Source organism: Vulpes lagopus, chromosome 4, assembly GCF_018345385.1.
Source record: "Vulpes lagopus strain Blue_001 chromosome 4, ASM1834538v1, whole genome shotgun sequence".
Taxonomy (NCBI): domain Eukaryota; kingdom Metazoa; phylum Chordata; class Mammalia; order Carnivora; family Canidae; genus Vulpes; species Vulpes lagopus.
This window is the reverse complement of record NC_054827.1, coordinates 114,963,742-114,977,991: the sequence shown is the minus strand read 5'-3', so window position 1 is coordinate 114,977,991 and position 14,250 is coordinate 114,963,742. Positions and strand designations below refer to the sequence as shown.

Sequence of the window (14,250 nt, the reverse complement as noted above, 5' to 3'; positions counted from 1 at the left end):
TTGCTTAATCTTGTATTTTATTTGAATTACACCATTATAATGGCCATTAAAGTGATCTGGAATAAAATGATCAGTCTAAAAGGAAGTTATAGCATCACTATACTTATACAAGAGGAAGCAGCAAAAGTGCACATTTGGAAGTGAATATAATACCGTACAAACAAGTCATTGGTACATTAAATACCAGAAAAGTCAGTAGTCAGAATGCAGCCTTATATACATACTACAGAAAAGGAAGGGGCAACATTTACACAGACTTTTGTATAACATGTGAATTCTGATCTTCTTCGTTTAAGTTAGCAAAAGCCTTACAGTTTGCAATGAAATGACTGTGTGCCCCAATCTCGCCACCTCCTCACACTGAAACTGAGGAGGGTCCCTTCCTCAGTTTACCACTTTGTTCTTTATATCCCTCTGAAAAAGAGACCAAAGCGATTGTGGAGCTGACTCATACCTGGAATAAGTAATGATAAAGTACCACGGTCATGACAACAAAAGCCAAAAGAAGCATCTACAACTGTTTTACCTTTAACTGCTGATGTTACGTACAATACAAGTAAGTATAGTTGTACATTCATGAGCTGACTGTACCAACCTCTGTAAAAATTTAGGAATGAGCACATCTGAGTATATGGATACTTCCTTACCTTACAAAGTAGAATCAAGCATTTTCTACTTTAAAGTTTTTATTTCTGTGTAAAACAAAGACAGAACTCCTGGAGGTCAAACAAGGAAAACAGACACCAAATTCAAAGCACTATTAAGCCAGGAAACAAGAATCTGAGGTAGAAGTCAGGCAATATAATCCACAACCTTTTTAGGGGCATACTGAACCATCACATCTCTGGTAAGATTTCTTTCTTTTTTTTTTTTTTTTAAGTCACAAGTCCCAAAAAGTTAATAATCAATTTTCTAACATCATGTAAAACTATGACCAACAGAAGATACAAACTTTTGTCATGTTAACAGATGAAATGGTTTTACCAAGAGCTGCTGACATTCCATCAATAGTAACCATAGGGAGGCCGCTGGTTGTAACCATAGTGTCCATACTGGTGGGGGTAGTAAGGTTCTTGTCTGTGCTGTGGGTAATTGCTACCCCAGGATCGTCCATGCCACTGATTGGATCGATTGTCACTTGGCCACCCCCGTCTGCTATCCCTACCTCTAAACTGTCTGTTATCTTGCAACCTATAACAACAAAACAAAGAGATTTTTATACTTCCTCTTTAAGTAACACAAATGACAAATCTATTCCAGTGCATTTTATTTCTCAGTCTAATACTCTGTAAAAAAGAGAGTAAAAAAATATTTTTCTCCGCAGAATGTTATATACAGCCCCAGTTGTTCAAAACTTCCCTAAGATTTAAATCATTCTTCCAGTATTATACTGGATACACTTTGCAGAGAAATAGGAAGATCACAACACAAAACCCACAAAATGATAGTTTTGAATCAAACAATTCTATTTGATTGTACAAAAACAATATGGTCATTTATTCCTTTTATCTACTTTGAATTATTAAATAGATGAAATTTCCATTGTGTAACTTTCTTTCTAAAGTAAAACCAAAGACAATGCCTTCTTTATGGAATCCAGCACAAGTTTTGTAGAAGATTCTAGGTTTGTATAGCATATTTGCAGAGAAAATAAAATGTTAGTCCACAGAAGGAACATTTTAAGAAAGAACATTAAAACACATACACAATTGAACAACAAGGAAAAAAATAAACAGTGCTGACAAAATATTAAAGCAAAATGTATCAGCCACTCACTGTGTGTAGGCAGGTACCAGGTATGAGGTATACTATACTTAACAGAAACACTGGTCCCTGCCCTCATTGGCCTTATGGACTCACGGATTAAAGCTGTCCTCTCCCACATCAGGTATCTGCATGTCTCCTGAGTAATACATACCGATTGCCTCTGTTTCTCTGGTTCCCACCAGCTCTGCTATTCCATTCCTCAACGATTGGAGGGGACTCAGGAGGGCGTTTCAGGTATTCCTGGTACTCTTTGTCATCTTCTGTGAATCTACTGGCAAACATCTCTTCAAAATTGGGAACAGCTTCAGAAGTGTCTGTCATTCTGAAATTCTGTACAGTTTTTAATGTTTCTATGAGAATTCTTAAAAAAACAAGACTCTATCACCAGACAGTGAAAAACTAAGAAATGACTAATTTTAGGCAAGGTATTCATAAAAGTCTTTGTATACTTTTAAACTTAAAATGGTTTTAAACATTCAATTCAGTATTTCTTAATTTCTGTAATATTTCTATAATATATGCATTGTGCTAACTGGTGCCTGGGATACAAAGATGAACAATAGGTCATGGTCTCAAAAAAAAAAAAAAAAATAGGTCATGGTCTCTATCCCCAAAGAGCTCTCAGTCTAGTCTGAGACAGATGCGGTGTAAATACGAAGAGAGAAACAGTGAATGTCAAGAAACAAAGCTGGAGGGCAGCCCGGGTGGCTCAGCGGTTTAGCGCCGCCTTCCGCCCAGGGCGTGATCCTGGAGACCAGGGATCGAGTCCCGTGTCTGGCTCCCTGCGTGGAGCCTGCTTCTCCCTCTGCCTGTGTCTCTGCCTCTCTCTTTCTTTTTTTTTTTTTTTTTAAATATTTTATTTATTTATTATTTATTCATTTGTGAGAGACGCAGACACACACAGGCAGAGGGAGAAGCAGGCTCCACGCAGGGAGCCTGACGTGGGACGCGATCCCAGGTCTCCAGGATCATGCTGGGGGCCAAAGTCGACGCCAAACCGCTGAGCCACCTGGGCTGTCCCTGCCTCTCTCTTTCTATCTCTCTCTCTCTCTCTCATGAATGAATAAATAAAATCTTAAAAAAAAAAAAAAAAAAAGAAAGCTGGAAAAATAGGCAGGGACTGAACTGTGAAAAACTGTGTTCAATGTAAACAACTCTGCACTTATCCTGGTAGGAAAGGGGGAGTCCTAAACCTAAGTGGTTTAAGCAGAGAAACCTAAAGAGCAAACTATCAGGAAGGACCACTTTTCTTCTAACAGGTAGAGAAGAGATTAGTGAGGACAGACCAAAGGCAGATTACTGTGGTACTGGAGGGCTCAATCTGCGGCAATAACACTGAGCACAGTTTTCTAAGAACTCCAGGAGACATTAACCACTAATTCGATATTGGGAGAAGAGAGGAGAATAAAGGATAACTTCCAGGCTTCTAGCCAAATAACTGGATGTGCTGCGGTGCCATAGGTACCACAGAAAGAAGCGTGGGCGAGGATACTGTCTGAAGTTAGTTATGGTCTGTCCATCCACATGGAGAGCCAACTCCAAGTTACCTATCTGGAACTGAGGACTCGGGTGATGATAAATGTGGGCGACATCAGCAATTTGTTGGTGGCTAATGCTATAAGAATGGATGAGATTCCTCAGGAAGAATGCGGAATGAGAAGAGTATGAAGGAACAGAATCCTGAACACGGACCTATGAGGAAGCTGGAGATAAAGAAGGGGGAAAACCACACACACAAATAAGAACCAGGAGAGCTCCCCACAGAAGGCAAGAGGATAGTATGGTCCTCTGTGTTAAATGGCATAATGATAGAACCAAGAAGAGAAAATTAATTAGAGTTAGCCATTAGGACGTGATTATTTTAAGAGTACTAGGGATTGAAGCAGGACTGTAGTTCATTGAGAAGTAACTGGAAGGTAAGAAGTAGAAATCTACAGATTACAGACTAGGCTTTCAAGCAGCTTTGCTGAACATGAGGGAAAAAAAAGGGCAGGAGCCAAGGGGTTGCTGGGAGATTATCTCCAGTTTTTCCCAGGACAGTGTGCCTGAGGTTGTTTATAGAAAAAGAAAACCAGTAAAAAAGACTGAAAATACAGGAGAGACATGAAAATGGAAAGGCAAATAGGCATTTAAATGAACAGCTACTAGCTACTGAAGTTGAGGATACTTTAAAGGCATCCAATGGGATCCCTGGGTGGCGCGGCGGTTTGGCGCCTGCCTTTGGCCCAGGGCGCGATCCTGGAGACCCAGGATCGAGTCCCACATCGGGCTCCGGGTGCATGGAGCCTGCTTCTCCCTCTGCCTGTGTCTCTGCCTCTCTCTCTCTGTGACTATCATAAATAAATAAATAAATTAAAAAAAAAAATAAAGGTATCCAATGTACTCTGCTCTGTAACAAAATGAAAAATATATAACTATATAACTATAGATACTGTCTAAGGGCCAAAAACACCCTGAAACCTATTCTCAGCTGGGTTCCCCAGGCCAAGTATGGATTCATTCAGGTAGTATTTCTGCACCCACATCCTGAGAGAGAAATATGTGGCTTAGGCTACAAGAGGCCTCATCCTTGAGAAGCCAGGGAACAGAGAGTTCACTCACTTCATCTTTATCTAGGACCTGGAAGCCAGCTCAACCAGGACTCTGTAGGCAGCACCCCCCCCCCCCCCGCCCCCTCATCTGCCCTGGCCAAGCAGCCGTCAGTGCTCCCATCCCTGCCTCTCCTAACCCAAACTTCATCTTTCTGCTCTCTGCCTCAAGACTCCTAAAGCCTATGTTCTGATTTGGGACATATGTATCATCACACTAAAACTTTAAAACCAAATCTTTCCCTCCTGTCTGACATCCTAAAATTATTTTTCTTCCCATATTACTTCAATTTACAGTAAAAGCCTTTGACAAAGACACATGATGGCCAAAGACAGCTTCTTCATTAGTTTTTCCTCCAAATCCCTCAAAACATAGGCCAATATTTATACTCTTGCCCTCGTCCCAACAAAACTAAACCAGGAGTATTGTGTGGATGCAAGAAGCACTACCCAGAAATTTTCTCCTTGAGGCTACTGCCCTCAGGCTTTCAGGGTGTCCAGGATCGGCAAACTGATGTCAAACCCTCAAAGCCAAGCGATGATGGGTCATAAATTCAGCTAAGGAAGATCGTGCCAGGATCTAGAAGAATCCCAGGAATCTGCACAAGGACGACCCATATCCCCCCACCCCCGACGGGGAACGAAAAGTATAAGGCACGCAACAATGCTCCTCTGTTGTTACATGTTCTCCGCGATGCCTTCCCGCAAGTGAACAGACACCTTCATCAGCTCATCAGTGAGAATGAGATTTAAACAGAATTCTGGCGGATCTGAGCTTTACTTACCCCAGCAATCTGAGGCAGCTGCAACGTGTAATGTTTATGTTGTTTCGATCTGTGGGAGAGAAAAAAAAACCCACTTGATTCCCTTGAAGGAAACCCTCAATAGGTGTGTGGCGTCGGGGGTGGGGGCGGTGGCTGGATCTCGGTGCCCCGCGGGGCCTTCCGAACCAGCACGCCACTCGGAGCGTGGAGGGGAACCGGGCACGTTCTCTCTGTGGAAGGGGAGGAGGAAGGGCTCAACCCTCCGGACTCGTCCCGCAGCACTTCTAGTTTATAAGTTATACCGCACACAACTCCGGTGCGGGCGACCGACGCCGGACACCGCTGCCCTGGAGACGCCCCAGGCCGCCCCCAGGGCCCGGTCCGGCCGCTCCCTCCCGGAGCGCCTCCGCGCCCCAGACGCCAGGGCAGGCGCAGGCCGAGGGGTCCCCTCTCCGTGCGGCCCTTCGGCTCCCCGCGGCCCCCCTCGGGCAGCCGGCCCGCCGCAGTCGCAGGAGCACCCACCTCTGGCCTACACCGCGGCCAAAGGATCCGCCACTACTTCAGCTCTCCAAGGAAACGGAGCCACTCCGGCGGCAGGCCGACATTCGCCCGACTTCCGCTTCCGGCGGGCAAGCGCGGGGGCGGGCCTGCCAGGTCTCGCGAGATCACGGGCGCGCAGTGCGAGTCCTTCCGCGTCTTTGGAGGGCCGGAGGGGGCTGCGTGCGGAGTGTGGCCGGCGGCCCGCGGGAGGGGCGATGCTGGGGGTGCGCCCTCAGCCCGCGCCCCCCGGGCGGGACACGGCGTCGGGGAGTGTGTGTGTGTGCGCGGTGCCCCCTGGCTGGGCGCCGGGGACCGGTGGGGACGAGTGGGCACAGGCGTTCAGGAAGAGGGCGGCGGTGGCGGCGGGCACGAGCGCAGGGCTTCCAGCCCGGCCGGCCGCGGAGGAGCGCGTCGGACGGAGCGGTCGGCGCTCACTGCCCCTGGGCGGGCGGACCGGCGCGGGATTCCCAAACGGTGCGCCGCCTCTTGTTGGCACGCCCGCCAGCCCCCCTGGAAGCCCGGAGGCCCGTAATTGATGCCATTCCACCCTCCTCGTTTACCGCCCACCCACCCCCACCCCCCACCCCCCGTGGCCAAGTTCTGTCGAGTCCGCCTGTGCAGGAATCTGGCGTCCGTGCCCTCTGCGTACCCGCTGCCTGCACCTCCCCCAGGCGGTTCTCAGCCTCCCCTGAACAGAGCAGGCGCGCTGCTTTCCGCTCAGATGTCCTTCCTGCAGCATCCCCGGCTTGCCAGCTGCCAGCGCAGCGGTGATCAGAAATCTGCACCTGTGGGCTCACGGCCACATTGATTAACTTGGATTCAAAACTCTTTATTTTCTGCTGTCCCCCTTCCTCCCTTCCCGTGGGGTGGCCAGACCGTGTGAAGCACCTCCTGCACGAGTTACCGTTACCTTCCTAGAGCGTGCTCCTCCTTTCTCTTTGGAGTTGCCTTCCCGCCCCATCTTCTTAAGATGTTAAAATTCTGTCCTTTAAAGTCAGATCAAGTGGCCTCTCCATCTAGAAATAAGTTGTCTTTCCTACCGAATGTCCATTATACTTTTCTGGGCCATTCTTCATGCATTCATTCATTCAGTTAGTACTGCTTTCTATTTTTGAACTAAAATTGTGTACAACTCTTCCCCCAATAGACTGTAAGCAGACCTTCATCATTTCTGCATCCTAGAATGTGTCACATCATGCTTTCCGCAAAGGGAGAACTCAGTGAATGTGGAATTGATGTGGAGCTGTGGACATTCCAAGCCATGTTTTAGAAACACTGACCCAGCCAAGGCGAATAGGACAGTAGGGAGGAGGAGCTCTGGTAGTCTCCATGTTGGATAGTAAAGGTGAGAAGGTAAACAGCAAGGTTACAATAACTGAGTAGCACACTCCTTAGTAACAGAGTGGATGGTGGGGGGAAAAGGATTAGAAGGAATCAGGGAAGACTGCAGCCCTGTAAGCCTGGGAAATTGGAACTGAGATGGGATAGCCATAGGGTGAGTTGGTTTTATTTATTTAAAGATTTTTTTAAAAGATTTTATTTATTCATTCATGAGAGACACACACACACACACACACACAGAGGAAGAGACACAGGCAGAGGGAGAAGCAGACTCCATGCAGGGAGCCTGATGTGGGACCTGTCCCCGGTCTCCAGGATCACACCCTGGGCTGAAGGCAGCACTAAACCGCTGAGCCACCCAGGCTGCCCTAAAGATTTATTTATTTGGGCACCTGGGTGGCTCAGTGGTCGAACATTTGCCTTTGGCTCAGTTGGTGATCCTAGGGTCCTGGGATCGAGTCCCTGCATCCCTCTGCCTATGTCTCTGCCTCTCTTGAATAAATAAATAAAATCTTTAAAAAAAAATTTATTTACTTGGGAGAGAGAAAGTGCGAATGGGGGAGGGGCAGAGAGAGAGAGAGAGAATCCCCAGCCAACTCCGTCAAGCACAGAGCTGACAGCTGGATCCCACAACTTGAGATCAGGACCTGAGTGGAAACCAAGAGTAGAAGGCTTAAACCACTGAGCCACCCGTGCGCCCCCTAAGGCGAATTGATTTTGAAGCAGAAATGAACTCCATGCTCCAAAAGATCTGTAGAATTTGAAAGGGCATATTAGGAATACAGGACTAAAGCTGGAGAAAAGAGAGGTTATGCCTAAATATGTAAGTGTATGAGTCATCCGTGAAGAAACAACAGTTGAAACCATCAGTGTATATGATCTTTCCAAAGGAGAAAGTATTTATAGAGAAGAGCAGAAGGCCAAGGCCTACGCCTCAGGAAATACCCATATTTAGGAGGCAGGAATAGGAAATACAAACTTGAAGAGATTAAATACATGGCAGCAGTGTAACACTTGAGAAACTCATAAGACTGCTTCCCCACCTGGTATGAGGAGTCAGGGGGGATAGCTGGAAAAAGGAGGATGGTTGAAGACCAGGTTTGCTGGCTTCCTTGTGAGTTTCTTATGGCTTTATTTCCAGGTGATGAGGAATTGCATAGGAAAGAGTTTATTTCTTTAATTTCGTAAGTACTTAGGAGCTCCTATGCTTCTGAGAGTTTCTGTGAACTCTAGGTATTTGGTTTTTTTGTGGGTTTTTTTTGTTTTGTTTTGTTTTTTAAGATTTATTTATTTATGGTAAACCTAGAGAAAGAGAGAGAGAGAGAGAGGCAGAGACACAGGAGGAGGGAGAAGCAGGCTCCATGCCAGGAACCCGACGTGGGACGCGATCCCAGGTCTCCAGGATCATGCTGGGGGCCAAAGTCGACGCCAAACCGCTGAGCCACCGGGCTGTCCCTGCCTCTCTCTTTCTATCTCTCTCTCTCTCTCTCATGAATGAATAATAAAATCTTAAAAAAAAAAAAAAAAAAAAGAAAGCTGGAAAAATAGGCAGGGACTGAACTGTGAAAAACTGTGTTCAATGTAAACAACTCTGCACTTATCCTGGTAGGAAAGGGGGAGTCCTAAACCTAAGTGGTTTAAGCAGAGAAACCTAAAGAGCAAACTATCAGGAAGGACCACTTTTCTTCTAACAGGTAGAGAAGAGATTAGTGAGGACAGACCAAAGGCAGATTACTGTGGTACTGGAGGGCTCAATCTGCGGCAATAACACTGAGCACAGTTTTCTAAGAACTCCAGGAGACATTAACCACTAATTCGATATTGGGAGAAGAGAGGAGAATAAAGGATAACTTCCAGGCTTCTAGCCAAATAACTGGATGTGCTGCGGTGCCATAGGTACCACAGAAAGAAGCGTGGGCGAGGATACTGTCTGAAGTTAGTTATGGTCTGTCCATCCACATGGAGAGCCAACTCCAAGTTACCTATCTGGAACTGAGGACTCGGGTGATGATAAATGTGGGCGACATCAGCAATTTGTTGGTGGCTAATGCTATAAGAATGGATGAGATTCCTCAGGAAGAATGCGGAATGAGAAGAGTATGAAGGAACAGAATCCTGAACACGGACCTATGAGGAAGCTGGAGATAAAGAAGGGGGAAAACCACACACACAAATAAGAACCAGGAGAGCTCCCCACAGAAGGCAAGAGGATAGTATGGTCCTCTGTGTTAAATGGCATAATGATAGAACCAAGAAGAGAAAATTAATTAGAGTTAGCCATTAGGAGGTGATTATTTTAAGAGTACTAGGGATTGAAGCAGGACTGTAGTTCATTGAGAAGTAACTGGAAGGTAAGAAGTAGAAATCTACAGATTACAGACTAGGCTTTCAAGCAGCTTTGCTGAACATGAGGGAAAAAAAAGGGCAGGAGCCAAGGGGTTGCTGGGAGATTATCTCCAGTTTTTCCCAGGACAGTGTGCCTGAGGTTGTTTATAGAAAAAGAAAACCAGTAAAAAAGACTGAAAATACAGGAGAGACATGAAAATGGAAAGGCAAATAGGCATTTAAATGAACAGCTACTAGCTACTGAAGTTGAGGATACTTTAAAGGCATCCAATGGGATCCCTGGGTGGCGCGGCGGTTTGGCGCCTGCCTTTGGCCCAGGGCGCGATCCTGGAGACCCAGGATCGAGTCCCACATCGGGCTCCGGGTGCATGGAGCCTGCTTCTCCCTCTGCCTGTGTCTCTGCCTCTCTCTCTCTGTGACTATCATAAATAAATAAAAAAATTAAAAAAAAAAATAAAGGTATCCAATGTACTCTGCTCTGTAACAAAATGAAAAATATATAACTATATAACTATAGATACTGTCTAAGGGCCAAAAACACCCTGAAACCTATTCTCAGCTGGGTTCCCCAGGCCAAGTATGGATTCATTCAGGTAGTATTTCTGCACCCACATCCTGAGAGAGAAATATGTGGCTTAGGCTACAAGAGGCCTCATCCTTGAGAAGCCAGGGAACAGAGAGTTCACTCACTTCATCTTTATCTAGGACCTGGAAGCCAGCTCAACCAGGACTCTGTAGGCAGCACCGCCCCCCACCCCCACCCCCTCATCTGCCCTGGCCAAGCAGCCGTCAGTGCTCCCATCCCTGCCTCTCCTAACCCAAACTTCATCTTTCTGCTCTCTGCCTCAAGACTCCTAAAGCCTATGTTCTGATTTGGGACATATGTATCATCACACTAAAACTTTAAAACCAAATCTTTCCCTCCTGTCTGACATCCTAAAATTATTTTTCTTCCCATATTACTTCAATTTACAGTAAAAGCCTTTGACAAAGACACATGATGGCCAAAGACAGCTTCTTCATTAGTTTTTCCTCCAAATCCCTCAAAACATAGGCCAATATTTATACTCTTGCCCTCGTCCCAACAAAACTAAACCAGGAGTATTGTGTGGATGCAAGAAGCACTACCCAGAAATTTTCTCCTTGAGGCTACTGCCCTCAGGCTTTCAGGGTGTCCAGGATCGGCAAACTGATGTCAAACCCTCAAAGCCAAGCGATGATGGGTCATAAATTCAGCTAAGGAAGATCGTGCCAGGATCTAGAAGAATCCCAGGAATCTGCACAAGGACGACCCATATCCCCCCACCCCCGACGGGGAACGAAAAGTATAAGGCACGCAACAATGCTCCTCTGTTGTTACATGTTCTCCGCGATGCCTTCCCGCAAGTGAACAGACACCTTCATCAGCTCATCAGTGAGAATGAGATTTAAACAGAATTCTGGCGGATCTGAGCTTTACTTACCCCAGCAATCTGAGGCAGCTGCAACGTGTAATGTTTATGTTGTTTCGATCTGTGGGAGAGAAAAAAAAACCCACTTGATTCCCTTGAAGGAAACCCTCAATAGGTGTGTGGCGTCGGGGGTGGGGGCGGTGGCTGGATCTCGGTGCCCCGCGGGGCCTTCCGAACCAGCACGCCACTCGGAGCGTGGAGGGGAACCGGGCACGTTCTCTCTGTGGAAGGGGAGGAGGAAGGGCTCAACCCTCCGGACTCGTCCCGCAGCACTTCTAGTTTATAAGTTATACCGCACGCAACTCCGGTGCGGGCGACCGACGCCGGACACCGCTGCCCTGGAGACGCCCCAGGCCGCCCCCAGGGCCCGGTCCGGCCGCTCCCTCCCGGAGCGCCTCCGCGCCCCAGACGCCAGGGCAGGCGCAGGCCGAGGGGTCCCCTCTCCGTGCGGCCCTTCGGCTCCCCGCGGCCCCCCTCGGGCAGCCGGCCCGCCGCAGTCGCAGGAGCACCCACCTCTGGCCTACACCGCGGCCAAAGGATCCGCCACTACTTCAGCTCTCCAAGGAAACGGAGCCACTCCGGCGGCAGGCCGACATTCGCCCGACTTCCGCTTCCGGCGGGCAAGCGCGGGGGCGGGCCTGCCAGGTCTCGCGAGATCACGGGCGCGCAGTGCGAGTCCTTCCGCGTCTTTGGAGGGCCGGAGGGGGCTGCGTGCGGAGTGTGGCCGGCGGCCCGCGGGAGGGGCGATGCTGGGGGTGCGCCCTCAGCCCGCGCCCCCCGGGCGGGACACGGCGTCGGGGAGTGTGTGTGTGTGCGCGGTGCCCCCTGGCTGGGCGCCGGGGACCGGTGGGGACGAGTGGGCACAGGCGTTCAGGAAGAGGGCGGCGGTGGCGGCGGGCACGAGCGCAGGGCTTCCAGCCCGGCCGGCCGCGGAGGAGCGCGTCGGACGGAGCGGTCGGCGCTCACTGCCCCTGGGCGGGCGGACCGGCGCGGGATTCCCAAACGGTGCGCCGCCTCTTGTTGGCACGCCCGCCAGCCCCCCTGGAAGCCCGGAGGCCCGTAATTGATGCCATTCCACCCTCCTCGGTTTACCGCCCACCCACCCCCCACCCCCCACCCCCCGTGGCCAAGTTCTGTCGAGTCCGCCTGTGCAGGAATCTGGCGTCCGTGCCCTCTGCGTACCCGCTGCCTGCACCTCCCCCAGGCGGTTCTCAGCCTCCCCTGAACAGAGCAGGCGCGCTGCTTTCCGCTCAGATGTCCTTCCTGCAGCATCCCCGGCTTGCCAGCTGCCAGCGCAGCGGTGATCAGAAATCTGCACCTGTGGGCTCACGGCCACATTGATTAACTTGGATTCAAAACTCTTTATTTTCTGCTGTCCCCCTTCCTCCCTTCCCGTGGGGTGGCCAGACCGTGTGAAGCACCTCCTGCACGAGTTACCGTTACCTTCCTAGAGCGTGCTCCTCCTTTCTCTTTGGAGTTGCCTTCCCGCCCCATCTTCTTAAGATGTTAAAATTCTGTCCTTTAAAGTCAGATCAAGTGGCCTCTCCATCTAGAAATAAGTTGTCTTTCCTACCGAATGTCCATTATACTTTTCTGGGCCATTCTTCATGCATTCATTCATTCAGTTAGTACTGCTTTCTATTTTTGAACTAAAATTGTGTACAACTCTTCCCCCAATAGACTGTAAGCAGACCTTCATCATTTCTGCATCCTAGAATGTGTCACATCATGCTTTCCGCAAAGGGAGAACTCAGTGAATGTGGAATTGATGTGGAGCTGTGGACATTCCAAGCCATGTTTTAGAAACACTGACCCAGCCAAGGCGAATAGGACAGTAGGGAGGAGGAGCTCTGGTAGTCTCCATGTTGGATAGTAAAGGTGAGAAGGTAAACAGCAAGGTTACAATAACTGAGTAGCACACTCCTTAGTAACAGAGTGGATGGTGGGGGGAAAAGGATTAGAAGGAATCAGGGAAGACTGCAGCCCTGTAAGCCTGGGAAATTGGAACTGAGATGGGATAGCCATAGGGTGAGTTGGTTTTATTTATTTAAAGATTTTTTTAAAAGATTTTATTTATTCATTCATGAGAGACACACACACACACACACACACAGAGGAAGAGACACAGGCAGAGGGAGAAGCAGACTCCATGCAGGGAGCCTGATGTGGGACCTGTCCCCGGTCTCCAGGATCACACCCTGGGCTGAAGGCAGCACTAAACCGCTGAGCCACCCAGGCTGCCCTAAAGATTTATTTATTTGGGCACCTGGGTGGCTCAGTGGTCGAACATTTGCCTTTGGCTCAGTTGGTGATCCTAGGGTCCTGGGATCGAGTCCCTGCATCCCTCTGCCTATGTCTCTGCCTCTCTTGAATAAATAAATAAAATCTTTAAAAAAAAATTTATTTACTTGGGAGAGAGAAAGTGCGAATGGGGGAGGGGCAGAGAGAGAGAGAGAGAATCCCCAGCCAACTCCGTCAAGCACAGAGCTGACAGCTGGATCCCACAACTTTGAGATCAGGACCTGAGTGGAAACCAAGAGTAGAAGGCTTAAACCACTGAGCCACCCGTGCGCCCCCTAAGGCGAATTGATTTTGAAGCAGAAATGAACTCCATGCTCCAAAAGATCTGTAGAATTTGAAAGGGCATATTAGGAATACAGGACTAAAGCTGGAGAAAAGAGAGGTTATGCCTAAATATGTAAGTGTATGAGTCATCCGTGAAGAAACAACAGTTGAAACCATCAGTGTATATGATCTTTCCAAAGGAGAAAGTATTTATAGAGAAGAGCAGAAGGCCAAGGCCTACGCCTCAGGAAATACCCATATTTAGGAGGCAGGAATAGGAAATACAAACTTGAAGAGATTAAATACATGGCAGCAGTGTAACACTTGAGAAACTCATAAGACTGCTTCCCCACCTGGTATGAGGAGTCAGGGGGGGATAGCTGGAAAAAGGAGGATGGTTGAAGACCAGGTTTGCTGGCTTCCTTGTGAGTTTCTTATGGCTTTATTTCCAGGTGATGAGGAATTGCATAGGAAAGAGTTTATTTCTTTAATTTCGTAAGTACTTAGGAGCTCCTATGCTTCTGAGAGTTTCTGTGAACTCTAGGTATTTGGTTTTTTTGTGGGTTTTTTTTTGTTTTGTTTTGTTTTTTAAGATTTATTTATTTATGGTAAACCTAGAGAAAGAGAGAGAGAGAGAGAGGCAGAGACACAGGAGGAGGGAGAAGCAGGCTCCATGCCAGGAACCCGACGTGGGACTTGATCCCAGGACTCCAGGATCGCGCCCTGGGCTAAAGGCAGGTGCCAAACTGCTGAGCCACCCAGGGATCCCCAACTCTAGGTATTTGAACCAATTTTCAAATGAAACTTTCTGCCCATTAGCTTTTTTATATTCTTTTTTTTTTTTTTTTTTTTTTTTTAAGATTTATTGGGGCACCTGAGTGGCTCAGT

At 48.2% G+C, this 14,250-nt stretch overlaps 1 protein-coding gene across 1 annotated transcript; it reads right to left on the bottom strand.

Annotated features, from left to right (window-relative positions):
* RAMAC (RNA guanine-7 methyltransferase activating subunit) lies at nt 1-5,750 on the bottom strand. The gene is made up of 4 exons (XM_041752482.1): nt 5,642-5,750; nt 5,141-5,189; nt 1,919-2,097; nt 1-1,191 (listed from the first exon to the last, which is right to left on the bottom strand). The coding sequence occupies exons 3-4, from the start codon at nt 2,086-2,088 to the stop codon at nt 1,005-1,007; spliced, it is 357 nt and encodes a 118-aa protein (XP_041608416.1). The 5' UTR covers nt 2,089-2,097; nt 5,141-5,189; nt 5,642-5,750; the 3' UTR covers nt 1-1,004.
* Between the last annotated feature and the right edge of the window lie 8,500 nt (nt 5,751-14,250).